The sequence below is a fragment of the Solea solea genome, chromosome 11 (assembly GCF_958295425.1).
Source record: "Solea solea chromosome 11, fSolSol10.1, whole genome shotgun sequence".
NCBI lineage: Eukaryota > Metazoa > Chordata > Actinopteri > Pleuronectiformes > Soleidae > Solea > Solea solea.
This window is the reverse complement of record NC_081144.1, coordinates 264299-286643: the sequence shown is the minus strand read 5'-3', so window position 1 is coordinate 286643 and position 22345 is coordinate 264299. Positions and strand designations below refer to the sequence as shown.

Sequence of the window (22345 nt, the reverse complement as noted above, 5' to 3'; positions counted from 1 at the left end):
CTGACTCTTCTGCTGCTGCTGCTGCTGCTGCTCCTCCTCCTCCTCCTCCTCCTCCCTCCCTCTCTGTCTCCAGTGTCACTTGATCATATTACACAACACTCCACTTCCTGCTCTCACTGATTCAAATTCAAATCAGGATTGATTGGCGTGGGAAATAAAGGAAACATAATTATATATAATAATAAATAAAATAAATACACACACACACATAAATGTATGTATACATACATATATATACATTTTTGAATTAAAATTGTTATATATATATATATATACACATATAAAATTTAATTCAAAAATGTATGTATAAAAAGGTGAATTCAGTTTGTCAAATAACAATAACATTTTTAGTTTAATAAATATTTAGTGTATACATAAATATATATCCATGTATATATAATAGACCCACACACATAGAGAAAGAGAACATATATATAGAGAGAGAGAATTTATATATATATATATATATATATATTTTACTGAGCTTCTTCTCTGAGAAGTCAGAAATAAATCAAGCAAAAAACTAAAAGAAATGTTATGGAATATAAATATAAAGGATATAAAATATAATGTTAGTTATTGCATGACTGGGGTTGGAAAAGGGGCGTACATTTCCAGAAACTCTTCCTGTGGATTGGGAATTTAAGTTTAGGAATTTTTGGAAATATTCCAGATTGGAAACTTTCCGTGGGAATTGATGAGGATTAACGTGTGCGACTGATTTGCTGTGAAACAAATACAACAGAAGTAGTATACTATGAAGTGTAAAAGTACTCTTAATAATAATATACATGGCCCAGACTCACCTGCAGCATCCTGACACGGATGTTAGGATGCTATTTGTGGACATGCTGGCCCTGACGCTCCACAACCTCTGTCAATATAGAACCAAGTTGCACGAAGCTGCACTTTACCTGAACATACCGTAGTTTGATATTTTGTTGTGTTTTACATTTAATTTAAGTGTTTAAGTCTTTCACTATTTTATTGTGTGCCTTTAAGCCAGGAGTCTCTGCAAAATTTCGTTGTCTTCATAATGACAATAAAAATTCTTTATTCTTAATAGTATGTAGTGTGCTTTATAATGGCAGTGTGCCACCTACTGGCAACAGTAACAAACTTTGTTTCATTCACATTTGTGTTTATAAATCAAAAACACACACACATATATACATATATATATATATATATATATATATATATATATATATATATATATATATATATATATATATATATATATATATATATATACACACACACACACACATATATATACACATATATACCACTGTATATGTATGTATGTATATATATATATACATATGTATGCATATATATATATATATATATATATATATACCACTGTATATGTATGTATGTATATATATATATATACATATGTATATATATATATATATATGTTATAGTATATAATTGACAGTCTCTTGCTTCTCGTGTCTGGTCTAGAGGCTGAAACATTGCAACAAATTTAGTTTTTATACCAAGTTCCACCTGAGAAAGTACTGAGTGTTTTCAAATGATCGCACACGTTAAGATACAGTGGTGTAAAAAGGCCGAGGAAAGTCAGATACAGACTTCTTCTCTCCTCATCCTCACATACACTTCACACACTGGTATAGTGAGATTAGATTAAAACTCTTCAGATCCACTGCGATCACTTACCCTGGTATAAACAGAACAGTATTTGTGATTCCACAGTTTGAGAACCAGTGGACGTAAAGGTCACAGAACCAAATGCAACAGTAATAAAAACACAAAGACCATCAAGTTCTTTGTACATCAACCATAAAATGGATTTATTCCACCGGAGGTCCAAACAGAATTTCGGTGTCGCCCCACGATGCATAGAGGCTGTCAGCGTTTTCATCTCAATTCAACTTCTTCCACTACAACAAAGCAGTTTTACAATCTATACCTTCTTTGTTCTCTGACCTCAAAGCCACTGGTGTAACTGTGATGTTTCGCCACATCAAAATCTCTCTAAGTGGGGACGACGGTACAATCGGTAAAATGAAAGTAAAAAAAAAAAAAAAGAATGGAGGAGGGGACAAAAGGCAGCTTAAAAAAATAATTCCATCTTGATTTGAATGAGAGGATGAAGGAGTTGTGGCGAGTATAAGGCTACTGGTACACGTGGGTTTGTCCTTGTGTTTTGTGACGTCGTCGCAGGGAAAGGAAACGTGAACAAAACCACACGACTGTAATGTACTTGTCACTTAAAAAGGGAAAGTTCAGGTTTTTGAAACGTGGTTATATAAGAAACAGACACTTTAAGATCCTTCACGTGAGGGTCACACAGGGCCGGACACTCTCCGTGTATGTGTAGGCAGCCATGTCTCAAGCAAGCTCCCGCTGCAGGTCATGTAATCTGAGCGAGCATCGAACAGCGTCTCTCTCTCTCTCTCTCCAAATTCCCCGACACATGTCGAGAGTGAGTGAGGAAGAGGAATGATAGAGTTACATGTGGTGTTCAAACGTGTGTTTTTAACTGTCTCAAACATGCTTCAGCTGGCGATCAAACACGTGCATTATTGAAGAGCATGACAATATAAAAATCGCCTGTGACTGAGAAGACGTTAAAAAAAGCACCTTCAACAAAGCAGCGCTGCTGCAGCGGGACGAGCAAACGCCTCCGTGAGCGATAAAGCAGAACTTCTGCAGACGTGGTTTAACGACGTGGAGGAGCGAGATGTTTTTAGAGGACAATCGCGACACTCGAGTCACAATCTGAATATCTTCTAAGAATGGTGTGAAAAGGTGGTGGAAATCTTGATGGTCCTGTTCTACTCTATGTTGTGCAGCACAGTTTACCTCATAAAAGAAAAGCTGAACTAACGGAGCTGTGGTTGTGTAATCTCAAGGATCCGTTTGCCTCACAGCTGGAGAGATTTATCCGAGTGGAAACTGAAGTTTTAGTTAAACCGTTCACTCCATTAAGGAAAACAACAATTTTCAGCTCAGTCTAACCCCGTTAACAAAACAAACAAACCCTGAACTATCCCTTTAATAAAACTAGTATTCCTCATGTGGTTCTGGTTTGTGCTGCTGAGACGGAGACACTCGTGCGGCGAGAGCTTCGGCACCTGACAGTGACAGAGCTGAAGGGTCAAATCAAGGTTAATAGAAAATGAAAAACGTGAGGAACTAAGTTAAGGAATTGTTAGTGAACGTCGTTCTTCTCGAGAGTCAACTCGTCACCATCACAAATCACATCTCAACTCCATTTTTTTAAGTTTCCCCCCCCCATGTCATAACTTCCTGTCACATACCACACAGGGATGGAGGGTGGGGGTGGTGGAGGTGAGGGGGGGGCAAAATGTTACATTTGACTTTAGAAAAACCAAAAAAAAAAAAAAAAAACCAGAAATGAAAAGTCCATACATAAGTCTGTGTATTTTTTCCTCCATTCAGAGGGGGCAGCAGGCTTTCACGTGGCCGCAGTACCCGACCACACCAGCAGGGATTGACCTTACGCTCGGCGCTGCCTCACTTTAGCCGCTGGACGATGACGGCGTTGAGGAGGTTGGCCTGCTCCAGCGTCTCGTTCTCGTCCGACAGCTCCTTGCTGGGGAAAGTGGTCATGAGGACAAACTCCTGGGCAGCCATGGCGGGCCGCGCCCCGACCACAAACTGGCGCAGGTCGGAAACCCTGAGGAACACAACGACGCCTCGTTAAGTGTTTTTATTCCACCTTAACACAGGGTTTCAACAAGTTAAGACTCTCTTGGACAACTTTAGAATACAATGTTGTTGCTTAACCCTCCTATGACTAAAAAATGTCCAATAAGTGAATTCTTCTGCCCTTTTTCCAAGATAACGTTCACTTTCCATATCTGGCAGTTATTTAACCGTTTAGGAGTTATGGTACTGAGAAGCTGTTGGCTACCGTAATGACAAGTATGGTGGTGCAAAGCTCTATTCCATCTCTCTCCGACCACTTTATTCTCCATGTGAGGGTTGCGTGGGGTGTCGTGACAATCCCAGCTGACATTGGGCGAAAGGCGGAGTCACACCCTGGGACAGGTCGGCAGTCGATATCACAAACAGTCTAAGAGTTACGGTAATGAGAGGTACGCATGCCAAATCCTGCCGGTGACGACAGGATGATCACACAAGGGTTAAACTGTGCCTGAACCAGCACTTTTAAGCGCTAGACTAACTTAAATGATACTAATATTTTACATTTTAAATGTGGCCATATTACTCCCTCTATACATCTCTCAAACTCAAATGACAAATGAGCATCTAGTCTGGTGAGGAGGGGCTGGTCATGGAAATAAAAAAGTCCATTTTGACTTTGAAAATAAAAGTGTTTGTTTTGATATGGAATGATAATGAAATTCACAATAAAAAAACAAATCAATGATGAGTTATGAATCTACACAGAGCTAAAACTGGCTTAAAATCAACCGGCCCACGGGCCGGGGGTTTGGGACCTCTGCTCTATATGATGCTGACTTTTGACAGTTAATGAGCCCACTGATAAATTGGTTGGCTACTAATGACGTTAGAAATATAAAGAAAAAAGTTTATTTAAAATAATTAAAAACTTAACTGAGCAATTATTTTGGAGATATGCAGGAAACGGCAGCTTTGTTTTTTAAAGGTTGATCTACGACATGTTAAGGATCCGTTCATTGCTTTTTCTGACGTTTGTAAAACTGTTCACTCTCCTGAACCAAAGTCCATAGAGAAAAGCAGCATTTTTAAGTCAAGTGGACACAGGAGCTGCTCATCAGCTGCTGCCTCGTTTAGTTACTTTGTCACTTAGGAAAAATCTAAATGACTGATTTTCAAACACTGAAGTCACAAAACACCACATTTGAACTTCTTGATGGACGCAGCAGTGGATCAACAACTGTGAGACACTGTGTTAAATCACCGATTTTCTCCATGGACTTTGGTGTGGGACAGTGACACAAAAACCTGAACCAATGTGTTTAATAAATGAGGGAGACATGAACATAGTTTCTAAGTGCTGGGAACATAGAGAAGTACAGCATGTGGACTATATTAATCAACAATGATAAAGTGATCGACCTTTGACCTTTCATGTTTCTGAGCAGGATTTCAAAGCAACACAAACCGGTTCATTTCTCCACCTGAACAATTAAACACACATTTGTAAAGCTAAGTAAACATTTGCACAGAAAAATGTGCTCCGGCTTTGTGCACATGCCAACATATGTCACCTGTGGGTGTGGTTGAACTTTTGTACCAGTCTGCCACCGTCGGCCAGTCGAATCTGGATGTTAGTGACGGGCTGGGAGGAGTCGACGGACACAGAGGCGCTGGCCTGGGCCTCGTTGGCAGCCTGGTCCAGCTGGGAGGAGGCGGAACCTGAAACCAACTCTGGGGTGGCACTAGAGAGGAGGAGGAAAGAGACCCAGTGAGCAGCAGTCGTGATCTCACCCATAAGAACGTGAACTTCCATTTTGAAGCATTAGAATAAGTTATTTTCTGGTGCCATGTCAGTATTTGAAAGTTCAGGGATGTCACCTGCAACCAGGCTCCTCCTATTGGCCGATACCAGCTGTCAAACACACTGGTGTCCACTCATATGTGCCATACTTTATCATTCATTTTCTTCTTAATGGAAACATCCATCCTTTAGTTCATTGTCTACCACTTTATCCTCCATGTGAGGGTCGCGGGGCTGCTGGTGCCAATGCCAAGATGCATCCTGGACAGGTCGCCAGTCCATCGCAGGACCAACATAGACACACACAACTATCAACTCTCACATTCACACATACATGAAATTTAGAGTGTTCAATTAACCGCTGTATAGAATAGAATAGAATAGAAATACTTTATTCATCCCCAAGGGGTATACTTTTGGGCTGTGGCAGGACACTGAAGAACCCGGACATGCAAACATAATTTACCAAACTGTAATCATGTTCTATTAAAGAAGATCTAAAGCTTTGATTGATTTTTTTCATTTTCTTATATACATCCATTCAAACCTTCAATCTTTGGCAAACAGTGCAGATGCCCCCTAGTGGCTATTTAATATACTCTTTGTTTGGAAGTGTGCAAATAATCAGCATTCCTGTTTTGAGTTGACATCGTGAAGACTCAACACACTCATTTCACTTTTTAGTTTGTTCCTTAGAGCATTCGTGAGTTATCATTTCACTGCTGGATCGGATTGAAATGATCCATTTATCAAATCTTTATCGACTCTAAACTACAAATACACCTGAAACCTGAGTGGAGATTTTACAGCACGTGTACAGTGTTGTAAGTATTGTTGTCAGACAGCAGAAACAAGTCTGAATGTGCTCCAACTGTTTACAGTAAAAAAAAAACAAGAAACATATCATTAACATTAAGAGGATCCCACAAAGACTCAATACCCAGACACCAGATGATTCATTCCCACGTCGAGCCAGTAAGACCTGTTAAGCAGCCTTTACTCAAAGCGAGGAGAAACAGAAATCGTGTTAAATAAAAACAAAACTACTCATCAATCTCACCTTCCCAGCTTCTGTCCTTCACCTACAAACGCTTTAAAGGCCATCTTGGGTTTGGTGAAGTCCTCGTCCCTGTGGTCTTCCATGTCCAGGTTGACCTGACCTCCTCGTGACCGCTGCCTCAACTCTAGAGGAATCTCCCTGCGGCGCGGGAGCAAACACGTCATGTTATCATTTTCCCTTACACAGTGAGGAATCTCTACTCATTTACATAATATATTACATTTGTTTAACAGGAAATGAGAATTCTCACCCTCGTCTGATTGCCTCCAGGAAGTGGGCGTTTCCAGGATCGCTGTAGTTTCTGAGTTCACCGTTATCCAGACTGAAACCCGTCTTCCACAGTTTAAGCACAACGTGAACCTAACACACACACACACACACACACACACACACACGATTGAGTGCAACCATGGCGACCACAATGCACTTTTTGTGTCTCTTCACAGTGCGTCCACATTTGAGAACATCATCATTTTGACTTTTGGGAGACAATGTTTACCCTTTTTTCTGCCATTTTCTGGTCCAAGCTAATCTAATTTATCAGGAAAATAAGTGACAGATTAATCGTTTGTGAAAATAACCATTGATTGCAGCCTCACACTGCTCTTATTTTCCAATATTTTAGTTAAAAATACTTTCCAAAAACATGTATCCATGTCAGCATGCAGACCATTCATTTAGTGGCTTTCACACTGAATCCATCCAAATCTGCTGCGCAAACATATTACATATAAAGACAATGCAAAGACTGCATGTGACATCAAACGCTGTAGTTGGAATAATTCAACTTGCTGTACATGGTGACAAATGAGACAGATCGGCATTTTGACAAAAGATACGAGTGCAGCAATCTGATTAACTTCAGCCATGAAAAACAAATTCTAGTGAAAATAAAATGCATCACTTCTCTCTCCTCTGTCACGTCCACAGCATGAAGTGAGCGTGGATGTCATCAGTTTCTAAAAAAGGGGTTTGTGAAGTGCTAAAAGGTGCAGGAAACAAAATCCAGCATCTGGATCTGTACTCACATCCTGCTGACTGTTGGAGGCGTGTCTGTCTCCGGCCACGTACGTGGACTCCTCCTCAGGAGCTGCTCCGAGCCTGTAACCTCCACCTGCAAACGCCTGAGTGAAGAGATGACAGGATAAAAACAAAGTTAGATCAACAAGAAGAAGGAGGAAGTGAAGGAAAAAAATCAATGTTCCCCTTACCTTGGCTTTGCTGGCCTCTCCTGGGCCTTTCCCGGGCCGATCCAGAGGTACAGCACCATGTTCTCTGGCACCTTTGAACAGATCCTCCACAACTTCATTGGAGCTCTTCTTCTTTGGAGGCCCAACGATCTGCTGCCCACTGCGCTCTGACCCCCCCGCAAAAAACCTGGAGGGGGACACAGCAACCGTGGTGACTGAACAACACATAGAAGATCCCCACAAAACACCAAACAGAGCAGAAGCTGAGGAAAAACCCAATGAATGATCCATGAAAAGTAAGTCAAAATGCTGGGTGCAGTAGCTCTGTTCAGATGTGCTAACCTCCAGCAAAACAACATTCTACTTTGACATTTTGTCATTTATTTAATTTGAATTTAGGACAAGAAATGGGCAATAGGCAATCTAACAATAGCAGGTACATTTAAAATTCCACAATACTAGGTAGGCAGTGACAAACCAAGGTCTAACAGGCTTAGTAATGACACTGACGCAAACCATGATGACGACAATGAGTTGTTGACAACAATCACAGTCTCAGCGTTTTGCTTTGAAAGAAACCCCTCTCATTCCTGTGGCTTCTTCAAACAATCATATAAAACCAAACGTACACTGGTAAACTGAACCATGTGTATCAACTATAATTGGTTCTCTATAGAACAATGACTGATCTTTATTTCCGCTTGTTTCGTGACTGCAATGTGAGTGGAATAAAAGGCCATTAGCAACTGCACACTGTCCCTCAACAACCTCCCTGCTCCAGCAGCAGAATCTGTCGATGCTGCAAAAACCTGTCCACAGTGACTGGAGCCAAACCTAAAATAGTTTGGTGCATTCTGGACTACACAGTCGATGACTGTGAGGATGTACAGCTCATACACAAAAGACACATCTATAGTACAAATGTCAAGTCCTGTTAAAACATAGACACACTGAGCAATGCTTTTTTTTATTGTCTTGACTTAAATTGTTTATTTTTCTTCAAATATAGTTGTATGAGGCACTGACAGTCAGCACTGACTGCAGTGTGTGTGGGCCCCTGCACCAAGAACCAGCTACACGGACAATCACTATCACTGAAAACGTAACTGCCTGCAGGGAAGCAATGAAAGAGACCCACCAAATAAAATATACACTTGCTCAAGTCTATGATATCCTCCGAATGTGCTGCTTTATCCGACCACAAGAAGCCTTTTCTGACTAAAAACTAAAACATGCATGCAAACTGCTCACTATCCTACACCAAAGTGTAGTGTAAAATCTGTGTTTCTGGATCACAGGGACATAGGAGCAGCTGGTCTACCTCTGCCTCAAGTAAACACCAAAGTCACAAAGTGCAGTGCTTTGGGAGTGCAGTGGCATTAAAGGGCTGACTTACTCTATGGACTTTGGTACAGGAGGTTTACAAAGGAACACAGGAAAGGCTTCTGTTAAATCCCTTTAATCCCTGATCCACCTGTAGCAGAGAGATTTCAAACTTGCGGCCACATAAAACAAAGTTTTGTTTAGTTTTTTTAGATTAATTATGCATCATAAATACATTTTTATTGTGAACTATTTTATTCCATTTTAGATTAAAACACGTGTTTAACAAATATTATCACAATGTCATTGTGGAATATTGTGACATAATTATAAGCTCATATCCCAACCTCTACTGAACCCTAAAAGCTGGAAACTTGATAGGAACCATCCTGACCAGACTAGATGCCCAGTGACTCCCAGGTCATTTGAGTATTACATTACATTACATTACATGTCATTTAGCAGACGCTTTTATCCAAAGCGACTTACAACGGAATTGAGTACAATCAGCCAGGGGTGGAGTCGAACTTGCGACCATAATGTCTTTCGCACACAGCGTACCGGTCTTAACCACTGAGACACTCCACCCCCTATAGGTCAGTATGAGACCACTGACCTATAGGGGGTGGAGTGTCAGGCAGTGCAACAGAACTTACCTTTGACCTTCCTCCTCATCACTCTCCTCCTCTGCCTCATGCATCAGATCTCTGAAGGAGGTCACTCTGGGCTGTGTGCTAAGGACAGGCAAAAACATGCATGTCACAAATCCAAACCACTGATGCGGAATGACCTGACACTATCTTAATCATGTGACCACATCGGCACAAAATGAATAAAACACAATACCTTGGTCCTGCAGACCGGGACACTGAGGAGCCTCCCTCAGGCTGAGGGAGCGTCACTATGTCGTCATCAGCTCCATCCTCATAGAAACTGGCGAGTGCGAGCTGAGGTAAAATTCATATGACACTGTCACAAGAACAACCTGACAGACAGCTAATCTGGGCAAGTCACTCCCTGGCATGTTTTTACACTATTATCTCCAAAGAATTGTGAAAACAATTATAGGACCAAATCATCATCAAAATAATAAATAAGGGTTAACACCGGGTATGTGAAGCTATGAAAATGTAGTGTTGAGATGATCAAAACCAAAACAATTGCAATTGACAACACTGATGCAATAATTAGAACGATGTACTTAATATAATTTCTCTAGATTCTACCAAGTCTTCACTAAACAGGTAGATCCTTCAGTCCAATATCTACCATCATTTGAGTGCACATTTTCTGAAAGCTACATGAAGTAAACAAATAGCTACTGAAACTAAGCCTGGAGCCTTTTCTGCCTCATTCCTGTGTGGATTTAGCAAGGGAAGTCTGTAGAATACTAGCTGGTCATTGTGTGGTATTTGCTCAGCGATATAGACCATTTTCGTTTGATTTTATTACTTCACCCCACGGAGTGGAAGTAAAGCATTGTTTTTAGTGGCTCTATGTTGCTGGGTGTTGGGTTGGAACTGCCAGGCAGGAGGTCTGGCAGTCTTTCAAGGTAAAGGTGGCCTCACAGCATTTTCATGTCACTCAAGTCACATGTAACATCAACGATATTTCCCCCGTTCACGATTATCCCCATACTGGACATTCACAATGATGTCAGCGATGTTATTGCCATGCACCAAAAATATTGTATACCATCCCATCTCTGATTAATACTCAAGACAGGGATTATATTTGTGGAAGTTTTAAAACTGCAACTTTTGCTTGTTCCAGTTTGCAGAATATGTATAAATAACTGGGCTTGAAATGAGCATTCCTTGATTCAAAGTCGAGTAACTGCCACTGCTTCAGAAACGATAGGTTTTTCAAACTTACATTTAGTTTTGATGCCACCTATGAATGGCAGCCAGTAGGGAATTTAACTATGTGTTTTTACTAGTCTTGAGGGCAGTTTAGCGCACAATATTCTGTCAATTAGGGCGATCCCCTGTTACCCCCACTTGTATACGCCACTGTTCATATCTATTATACTCCACGTAGACATTCGTCTTTATTTTCCTGTCTTTGTTAAGGAAAAAGCCGAAATAAGAAAATCGTTTCAATGGGGGCAGTCGACTCATCGGCATTCATGTTTAACTGATTTGTTTGCCTAGTTAGCTACAATGCAGCGCTGTGCCGTCACAGCGCTACCGCTAACTAGCGCAAGCTTAACTGACTACCGGCGCACTAGCGTTAGCCATAAATTCAACGTCAGTCTGCTTACGAACAACAAGAACGGAGAGTGTGACTTTAATAAACGTGTAGTCGTGTCTGCGGACTAACCGAACAGCAGCCTCGCAGGTGGTGACAGGAGGCGGCCGGGCCATTGTCAGGGGGTGACTTGCACAAATTACCGGCAACGTCGGTTAGCTAGCGTTAGCCGGTTAGCTACTCGTCCCCACATATACTGTTTCCTCGAGCTCAAACACTGCACGGTTACCGCAACACCTCGGGGGGGCAAACACACAGAAGACACGCACCTGCAAGTTCCAGCCGGCGGACTCCAGGAAAAAGCGGGCCCGCTCTTCGTCCACATCAGTGACAGCGACGAACTCCCTCACAGACTCCTCTTGGCTCGCCATTTTGATTTGCTCCTTCCGCAAGTCGTCCGCTTCCACTTCAGGAAACATACAACAGACGAAGGTTCCTATGTAGTATCAAAGCAGGGACCGCAACCAAAGAGACTCGAATTAAAGATAAATCGAATTAAATTGTAAATTGTGAGGGCTTTTGTGAGGGCTTTTTGAAATTATAATAGCCCTACAGTGCGCTCTTTAGAAACGATTTGTTGCACTGTCATCGATTTGACCACTAGGTGGCAAGCCTTGCACGGGTTACACAAGGACTGTGTCAACACAGAGACCCAGGCAGTGGGTCTCCTCCTCTGAAACCATCTTTATGCACAGATAATAAGGAATCAATCCCTTAATAAGGGACTAAAGGTGGACTCTTTAAGTAGTCAACTGGAACGCTTCTCTGTCAGTGTGAATGAGACAATAAGGCATTACAGAGCTGCACCATGGGTCCGTTTTGTTGCTTTGCATGTGGCAAAAGTTGAGAAATGTTCAACTTAACAAGCATGTGCTGGCTAGATAATCACGTTACGCAATATTTTCTGGCACAGCCGCTAATCACTTTCAGGTGGACTTCACACCACCTTCAATTCAACAGCAACATTTGCAATTCTTGCCATGAATTTGGCCACCACCCACCTCCAGCACCAACAATCAGACACACACCTACCATCAAGCTTTAAAGGGGACATATTATACCCTATTTCTCAAAGTTAAAATAGTTCCCTGGTGTCCTAATGAACATGTCTGTCACATGCTTTGGTCAAAATACCATAAGGATGAAGCACCATAGCAGTTCAATAACCCTGCCAAAACCGCCCCTTTCAGAACGCTCGGTTTTGTGCATGGTCCCTTTACATGCAAATGAGACACAGGCAAACACACACCCACTTCTTCCAGGGGGTTTCTGATTTGTCCTTTTTACTTCGCTCACTCGCTCAGCTCCTGTTCCCTCCGCTCCATTCCTCTCCCCCTCCCTCCACTAGTTCTCTGACAATATCAACATGGCAGCGTACACGGAAAACAGCGAGAGTGTCGTTACAGGAAGAGACGTCCAACACAAGGATCAAGCCGAACACTGCCCAACTGTAAATCAGTTAAAAACACTGCTGATCGCCACCGCTGATCACTGCATAAACTGCCGCTGTATGTGACTGTAGCAGACTGAGTCTGTGCTCCGGTCATGGAGGATGTACTGGACAAATATTTTTAATTAGGACGTGTCAGAATGATCAGTTATGAGCTCTATTTGACCTTTCCTTAAAAATGTGTGTGTTTGTACGTCGGTGAAATACAGTCGCTGACTAAATACGGCGACCGCTGGCCGCAGTCTGATGTGAAGTGGTGCAAACACACGTGGCGCTAAGGTGGAGCTCTCCAAGTAAACTTACTGGTGGGGTGGTAACACTCGCGGTGAAATGCGCATGCTGCCATCATAATGCGCAGGGAATTCAACATTGCCTATACTTACACTAAGGGGGACCACGAAAAGTATTCTTTTTCCACACTTTGGCGACTGGTAGGGCCTCCAGAGTCCCAAATATAAGTATTAAAATGATTAAAAAGTTGATTTTGCATAATATGTCCCCTTTAAAGTTCCATGTACATACAAGTTCCCTTTTCAATATTTTAAATCCTGTTTTCCTCTCTGGACTTTAGTGCAGGGAGTGAGTAGTTTACAAAGCGACATAAACGTCATGTTTCCATGTCTTGAGCTGGTTCTTCTCGGCGCAGGCGATGCTGGACTATGTGTCAGTACCTCACACAGCCAAACTTCAGAGCACCTGAAGTAGAGGTCCTAGGTCTGGAATTCTGGAGTTTAGAGAGACTGGGCCTGAATCTCAGGCTTTAACTGACTCAGCATCACACACTTCCTTGCATATCCTAACTCTATTGGTACAACTTCCGAAGCGGCTCATTCAGTGACTAATAGACTGACAGACAGACAGGCATTCCTTGAATTAATAGATGGGTGACAGAACGTTCCTCTCATCATCTGTGTTGTCACATTTACATCAAAGGAAAAGTCTTTGGTGTCTTTGTAAGTTTGAAGCCTGCCAAGTCAACGGCTAACAAACACATGGAATAGACAAGGTTTCATTACCTTCTTCTAATAATTTCCAGCAGGCTGTACACTGAGAGGTGTAATGTTGCCCTCCGTCCGCAAGTTCCTTGACACAGTAGTAATGTTTCACTACTACCTTTTTCTTTGTTCAAAGTCAACAGACTGTTGCCTTTGATCGGGAAGTGTTTCGAACAGACGGACAAACAGACAGAAGGACAGACAAACTGATGTTTTTTGAACAGAGAGATAATGCAGTCAGTCATTGTCACATTTTCTCCTTTTATGTTTCAAAGAAAGTTTTATTCTCTGAAAGACAGATTGCTGAAGTTATACACCAGTTTTTGGTTTAAGCTTAAGGTATTTTGTGGGTTTAAATGTATTTGTACATGCAGAGTCTGGGGCCTCACAAGCCTCCGGAGCTAATCAGTGATGTCCCGTTTTCACTCATTTGACTGTTATGGTCTGTACTCACACTTAACTCTGATCTTGTTCAATAATGAAATGTCACAACCGAGTCAGATCTTAATCTTCATTTTCAGAGCTGATCTCTAAAATAATGCCTTTATTTTTTTGCCTTTCCAAAACTGTTCCAGTAAACGTGTGTCTTTGATGTTATGATGATACGCAGATGGAGAGAATATTGCCATGAGAAATACCTCTGTACCACTGATGAGGTGTTTGACCGGGTCTTGGTCAGATGGCACAGAGCAATAAGCACTCGACAGATTGAGAGCACCTTAATTATTTCTGGAGGGAAAGGAGTTGATTGTATTTTCATGCCTTCACTGTTGGTTGTTTGATCTTTGAGGCTAATTAATCTGAGGCAAAATGCGAAAACCTTGTTGTCACATCACCCACCCCACGAACCACCACCCCCCACCTCTCCTCACATGCACAGAGAAAAAGATAAAATTGGGAAAATAAACATAGAGCAAACTACTGAAGAGTGGTGATAACAACATGCTGTTTCCCCTATGGAGGTTTTAAGCTGCAGGATGTGCAATGTGCAATGAGGCAATAGCATCCAAATTTAGGGCAAGAGAGGGGAAAATACAAAGAAGACGACTGAAGAAGTGAAAGTTGCATGAAGAGCAAGAAAATCACGAAGGAGAAACTGAGCAAAAACTTGATAAACTAGAAAATAATTTATTATGTCAGTGTCCAAATGTAGACACCCCCCTTTTGGCCACTACTATGGTTGCCACGGCAACCCATATACAGATCATAGGAAGGTGAGGGATGGCCTCAAGTGATGTTTATGATTATTATGATGAGGAAAAATAATAATCTTTCAACAGTCGGTGCTCAGGTCCCAACACAGGGGACAGTAGTTCAACCAGACATACTGTAGGTGTAGTAATTATGTACCTGAAGTTTGTCCCACACCAAAACTATAAGTTAGACAGAACAAATACAAGAATCAAAGTCCATGTAACACAAAAATACTGAAGTACTTGGGGTATAATTTGTACTTTACTTAAACATCTAACAACTTTTAGTTGTACTCCACTACATTTCCAACTAAAATATCATACTTTTACTCTGATAAAGGTTCCCCTTAGGTCTCTGTTAAGTATTTTCTAAAGAAACAAACTGAGAAAATTGATGAGGTTGAGGCAAACAGTAAATTAGGTTTAGGGAAGTTAGTTTCAAGTAATTGGTCAACTATGCACCAGCCAAACAGATGTTTCTGTGGATACATTTCCAAGCAGCAAAGCCTTATAAGGTGTTTGCAGCTATTTTTCCCCCAAAAAAGACCTTGAAGACCATGTTTAATTCTCCAAATTCTCACATTAACGTGTACTGCTCAGTCGCAGCGGCTCTCTGATCAACCCTCCATCTGACCTCGACATCTCGTTGTACAATACCAGTATGATGACAATAAAAGTTGCTTTCCTTTCCTTTCCTTACTTTTACTTTGTATACTTAGTAACATTTAAGAACAAATGACTGTTCCTACTCAAGTATGAAAAAGTCATTTTCTGGTGACTACTCAAGCGTGGTTTTCCAGTTCTTGTCACACCATCCAGGCGCCGGGTTGACAGCAGTGAATGTCACCTCAGGAAACCCTGAAGGCATGTATGTTTTCATGCAGTGTACATATGTGCTTTGTCTTCCCATGAGACCGAAGAGTGATGTTTTTACAGTGTAATGTTACCACCAGTGTATCGTTACCCAACAAACAATGAACGGTGACATGTATGAATGTCTGAATGATGGGTGAGATGTTTGACGAAGGCCCCGAGAGACTTCAAAAAAACCAACACAGACACCGCAGGGACTGATTCAGTCAACAGTCACCAGAGTAAGACTGTGATAACTGAATTAAACAAACACACAATCAAATATTTATTCTATAGTTATGCTGCCCTAGTATTAACCTTTAGCCTTGATGCTAAGTTTAGCTAAACACCTTTTGCTCCAGTTCTATCCTTTAGCCTTTGTGTGGAGCTAAGTAAAATGTCCTCTGTTCTACTCCCACCATCTAAACGTCATGCTAAGTTAAGCTAAATGTATTTTGGGCTTGTCCTACCTTCTAACCCTTATGCAAAGCTAAGTAAAATTTCTTCTGCTCCACTCCCATATTCTAAACTGTATGCTAAGCTAAATGAAATGCCTCCTGTTCTAGTCCCATCTTCTAGCCTTTTGCTAAGCTAGGCTTAATGCCATTTGGTCAAGTCCTCCCGTCTTACCCTTATGCAAAGCAAAGCACAATTTCTTCTGCTAATACTCCCAGCTTCCAGCCTTTAGGCTAAGCTAAATACCTCATACTCTCGCCCTAACCTCTAAACGTTAGGCTAAGCTAATAAGCTACAGAAGTTACTGTCTCCTACTCTGGTTCCACCTTCTTACCTTCATTAAGTTTAATAACTCTAGCTCTAGTTGTACCTTTCAGCCTTTAGCTAAATACCTTCTGCTCTAGCCCTTATGCTAAGCTATGCTAAAGGCCTCCTGTTATAGTTCTGCCCTTTACACTTTATGCTATGCTAATCTAAATGTCTCTTGCAAGGTAGAGCTCCACCTTCTTGCCTTCATGCTACATTAAGCTAAATACCCCCTGGTCTAATCCCAATTTATCTCCTTTGTGCTAAGATAAATATACCTTTCTCTAGTCCCACCTTCTTGTCTTTATATTAAACTAAACTAAATGTCTCATGCTCTCACATTTTGGCTTTTACGCTAAGCTAAATGCTTTGTGCTCTGGTAAACTAGTGGTTTACACTAGTTAAAACGACCAAAATGTCAAACTATTAATTTATACACATATATATATATATATATATATATATATATATATATATATATATATATATATATATATAAGAAGTAGTACAGGGCATTTTAATTACAACACTTTTCCTGCTAAAGTCATAATTATAGATCATCATCAAAGATCATTTGAAAGGTCCATTTATTTTTTTGACTTAAAAACAAGAGAGCATGACCCGTGAAAGTATTCAGAATTTTTCCGACCTTTTTCCAATTACACTCAAAACACATTCCTGTTCAAAGATCCCTCGTGCAGCCGTGCAGGGTGATTTAACCTTCAGCTACCTGAAGGTCGATAATCAGTGCAACCTCATGACTGACGGCTAAAATGACACCTCATAAAAGCGAACCTGTGGAAACAGCCCTTTACTTCCACCTACCCTGTCTCTCTAAATCACGTACACAAGTTGTGAAATGATCTCGCTCTTCTTTCCTCCCAGGGGCGACGTCGCCGTGTCGTAAACAGAACCACAGCAGCGTTTATGTCTCTCGTGAAGGGCGGGTCAGGAAACATGGAAGCCTTTGACTGAAATGCACTCAGGAATCATATTTAATGGAGGAAGTTTCCTGGTAGTAAAATTAAATGTGTGGAGTTTCTGCAGGCAAATATTCATCTGCAGACTGAAAACTGACTCCAAGACAATATTGTGTGTATTTGGTTGATAACAGACACTTCCCTTAATTACTTTTAATTTGAAGGCTGCTATTACCCGAGGTAGATAAATACAGTAGTGTAATTTGTTGCTCATCCTCCCTCCTGCTGCACACGAGTCAAACAGAAGAACAGTCTATCTCACTTGCCTCCAGGCAGACAGCAGCTAATAGTGGCACTGCTGTGTGTCAAGGCTTTGTGTTAAAGGGATAGTTCAGTTAGATTTCGATACATGCTAGTTTCTGTGCGATCTCAAATCCCTTGAATCTCTTCCCTGAAATTGTTTGAATAAACACTGAGTGTGTGGTCCTGAGTCTTGACTGGATCTTGTGTTTTCTGGTGTTTTCTCGGGATTAAAACATTGAAAACTGGTTACAAGTTTTGTGTGGTCTGTGGTCCGATTTGAAAATCCTGTAGTGTGGGGCATTTTCAGACCAGAAACTGAAGTTTGTAAACTGCTCACTGTCCCACACCAAAGTCCATAGAGAAAAAGAGTTTTTATTTTGTAGAGACACAGGATCTCCTGCTGCACAACTGCCTTGACAGGGTATGAATATGACTTTATATATGTCATTAACCTTGTTCTTTCTCTCCCTAGTTTGTGTCTTTCCTTCCTTCCCTCTCTCTCTATTCTCATAATGTTATCAACACTCTCTGCTGCTGCTTTATAAATGACATTGTATTGCTATAAACATGTAATCATTGACTGTATAAACTTGTAACTTGATACAGTTGTTGTGTATCTGCTCCTGGTCGCTCTCTCTCTTCTGTCTCTACCTCATCTCCCTCTTGTCCTTTCTGTCTCCCACCTCTCCTCTGTCCCCCATTTTCCTTTCACCCCGACCGGTCGAGGCAGACGCTGCACATCTCTGAGTCTGGTTCTGTCAGAGATTTCTTCTTCCTATTAAGAGGGAGTTTTTTCTCTCCACTGATGCCTAGTGTTTGCTCATTGTGTGAACTGTTGGGGGTTTCTGCTCTCCTTAATCTTGTCCATGTACAGTGCCTTGAGATAATGTTATGATTTGGCGCTATACAAATAAAATTGAATTGAATTGAATTGAATTGAACTGCCTTGTTTGGTCGTTTCCTGTTACTCAGGTTATTCCCTATGAAGGATTTCAAACACCAAAATGACAAAACAACACATTTTAACTCAGTGATCGAGGCATAAGTGGATCAGCAACTCCTGTGTGCTGTGATGTTAGATCACAGATTTTCTCTATGGCCTTTGGTGTAGGGAGCGCAAGCTTCACAAGAGTGACACAAACGTCAAACCCTCGTAGAAGGCCAGGTGAAGTCAGCTGCCCCGAGGGTCCCTGTGTTTGAGGGGCTTTGTTCCCACCCATCAGCAGCTTAACCATAATTATGAACTGTCAAATCCTTTCCTTTCAGTGTGGATGACGTAACACTGCAGGGATGTACCTTACATCACTCTTTAATGGCTTAAACATGTGGGAAGTAATTGTTAAGTGTTAGCAAAGGGGCTCAGAGGAAGCGTTTGCGGTGTGTATCATTCATAAGATGCTTTCATGGACGTAGTTATAAGACATGGATACGGTGCGGCCTCACAGCCTTGCAGCAAAAAAAAAATCCCCTCAGACCAAAAGTATTCTCTGCAAAAACGACTGTGGTAAAAGAGATACCTGCATGTGACAACTCATCAGCACTGTCTTTGAAGGGAGAGAAGGGGGACGACAAGAAAACACATGACATGAAAGATTAAGAATATCTTGTATTTGCACACACACCAATTAGTGATAGTGAATTTGAATTGAATTTGACCTCTGCATTTAATTATAACTCTACACTGAAGTGTGTAACTATACTAAAAGCTGCAGTGTGTAACTTTTGGAGCTTTTTGTTGCTGTTGTCATTCTGCCTCTGTTTGGTCTTTGAGAACAGGAACAATGTAAAAACAATGTAAACATTTTAGTATATACTGATGCGTTCATTCAAGCAAAACTATCAGACTGGACTGAAGGACTGTTTTTAGCAACAGCAGCATCAGCATCAGCAGCATCAGCATCAGCATCAGCAGCAGCAGCAGCAGCAGCATCAGTACAGGGACTGGTGGAACAGGGAAGTGTTTATTGTGTCAAACTGCTGAATGACTGCTTGGCTTGTACTCGTTGTCATCAGGATCAGAGCCAAAATATCTGCTGGACAACTCATGGAGGTGGGAACAAGACCAAATATGCAACTACACTATTCAAATTCTCAATTCAATTCAATTTTATTTGTATAGCGCCAAATCATAACATACATTATCTCAAGGCACTGAACAAAGACAACATCAAGGAGAGCAGAGAACCCCAACAATTCACACAATAAGCAAACACTAGGCATCAGTGGAGAGAAGAAGAAATCTCTGACAGAACCAGACTCAGAGATGTGCAGCATCTGCCTCGACCGGTTGGGGTGAAAGGAAAATGGGGGACAGAGGAGAGGTGGGGGACAGAAAGGACAAGAGGGAGCTGAGGTAGAGACAGAAGAGTACACACAGCTACACAGCAACAAGCCTAAAAAAACACATAACCCAAAACTAACAATATTTGCAAGTGAATTTACAGAAAAACACGTCCAAAGTCGCTTATAACAAGCAAACTTGGCAACTGCGGTTACCTGGATACACATAAGTGCTAACTGATATACACCTGTGCCTGGCCAAAAACAAAGTCGCCACCTGGATTTAACGAAGCAAATAGGTAAGGGGTTGCTGCAGTTGGTCAGGTCTAGGTTCAGCAACATTATGTGCCCAAAGAATGAGGTCAGCTGACTACCTGAATATAATGAATGACCAGATTATTCCATCAATGCATTTTTTTCTTCCCTGATGACATGGGCATATTCCAAGATGACAATGCCAGGATTCATCAGGCTCAAATTGTGAAAAGAGTGGTTCAGGGAGCATGAGACATCATTTTCATGGATTGGCCACCACAGAGTCCAGACCTTAACCCCATCGAGAATCTTTGGGATGTGAATGCAACACTGGACGGATATAAATCTAGTGACATTGCAGTAGCTTATGGAAACAATGCCACAGTGACTGAGTGCCGTAATCAAAGCTAAAGGCGCTCCAACCATGTGACCCTTTTTTTTAGGTGGCGACTTTTTTTTGGCCAGGCAGTGTATAAGTCTATGGATGTGAGCTGTGCAGCTTACTGCCAAAATGGCGTTGTTTCGGTGTTGAGTGTTGCGTGATGGGATTGTGCGATTTCAGTAGCATGAAAATAAATCAAATATAGTCCCCCTTTCCAGCAACAGTTTAAGAATTTTAAGGACCAGGAACTTATTTACTTGGGGATAGGAATCTGCTGCACATTTACTTCTGTCAGCTTGTTGGTTATTTGGATATACTGTACAATCGACTCAAAGTCCCGCTGGAACCTGCCGTTGTTTTTCAAAAATCCCGGGTAAGAGAGAAAAGTTCCTGAGTGCAGTTCATAATTACTGTGGATATAACACAACACTGCTTTAAGCAAACAACAGCTACATTTCCAATCTATACTCACCCTTGAATAATGTAAAGCAAGTGCATATTTTCTCCAGTGTTTGCTTCAGCCCATGAGGACAAACCCTGCGCTATCAGCAGGAAGAAGGAACAGGGAAGGCTCTCATTATCTCTGGAGCCATTCTGCTGTTAATCTCACCCATTAGCTTGTTTACTTCTTCATATCTGTCGGTGCTTCTCTGCATGTGCTAACGCTCCGACGCTGTCTCTCCATGTCTCTCCATGTCTCTCCATGACAGCAGACGAGTGAGTGCGTCTGCTGTCATATGTAGTTATAGAATAAGCAGGTCTGCAGGGACCAGAGAGAGGAGCCGCTGACCTACATATGACAAGAATATCACTCACACTGGATTAAATACTCTGCTGTATAGATCATCATATGAGCGGCACTGGCCACGGGCAGTACAACACTGTGACGGGGGCAATTGAAGAGGATCCAATCCATTCTCTTATTAACCCAGTGGGCAGCTATAAATCTGGACACTGTCCTCGTCCCTGCCACAGACCGAGAGAGAGAGAGACATAGAGAGGGGGAGAGAGAGAGAGAGGGGGGGGAGATTTACGACAACCAGCGTGTCGTCTCCCTCCTCCCCTCCTCCCCTCTGTCACCTCTTCCCTTATATTCACACCTTTTCCTCTTTCCTTCATTTTTGTTTCTAACAACAATTAGGTGGAGAAAAAAAAAATCATCAAAGCATCAAAGCAAAAATATATGAATACAAATATTGGATTCATGTACTAGTTCATATCAATCATATTTGTTCAAACATTCATAAAGAACCTCATTTATAGCATCAGATACTGACATAGGCCTTCATTTAACTTTTCATGCATAAATGACATTTTTTCACTGATACTGTTCAATAAATGTACTTTTAAAGGAGCTTAATTCACTCTGAACAGAACCATTAAAGGTGTAAAATGTAAATGTTGAACTGATTCAGCCAAGATTGAATGTTATTTTACTAACAAGCAAACAAATGTAACCAAAAGTTTTCTTCGTCTTTACAAGTGTTGTTAAGATTTATTTTAAGTAGCAGTCATTTTATGAAATGTTTCCAAATGAAATATTCTGGAGTAGGAATCCTCCTTTCTCGTTCCTTGCCTTCTTCCTTCCTTCCTTCATTTCCTCTCTGTGTTGTTAATGTTGTTCCCTCCCTCCACATCCCAGTGTCTCTCGTTGTAACTGTGAGACACAAACTGACACAGCGCT

At 41.4% G+C, this 22345-nt stretch overlaps 1 protein-coding gene across 2 annotated transcripts in view; it reads right to left on the bottom strand.

Annotated features, from left to right (window-relative positions):
- Nucleotides 1-1792: 1792 nt before the first annotated feature.
- The window catches only part of nsfl1c (NSFL1 (p97) cofactor (p47)), a 43046-nt gene continuing 22493 nt past the window's right edge, over nt 1793-22345 (bottom strand). The window contains exons 1-10 of one of the 2 annotated variants that reach the window (XM_058642974.1): nt 13736-13788; nt 11539-11705; nt 9866-9966; nt 9676-9753; nt 7718-7883; nt 7535-7630; nt 6757-6866; nt 6507-6644; nt 5217-5387; nt 1793-3673 (exon numbers count right to left, since the gene is read on the bottom strand). In XM_058642974.1, the coding sequence (XP_058498957.1) occupies nt 3511-3673; nt 5217-5387; nt 6507-6644; nt 6757-6866; nt 7535-7630; nt 7718-7883; nt 9676-9753; nt 9866-9966; nt 11539-11688 (1173 nt within the window). In that variant the 5' untranslated portion in view covers nt 11689-11705; nt 13736-13788 and the 3' untranslated portion in view covers nt 1793-3510. Of the gene's footprint in view, nt 3674-5216; nt 5388-6506; nt 6645-6756; nt 6867-7534; nt 7631-7717; nt 7884-9675; nt 9754-9865; nt 9967-11538; nt 11706-13735; nt 13789-22345 lie in introns of those variants that run through there. The other variant, XM_058642972.1, reaches the window with a different exon arrangement.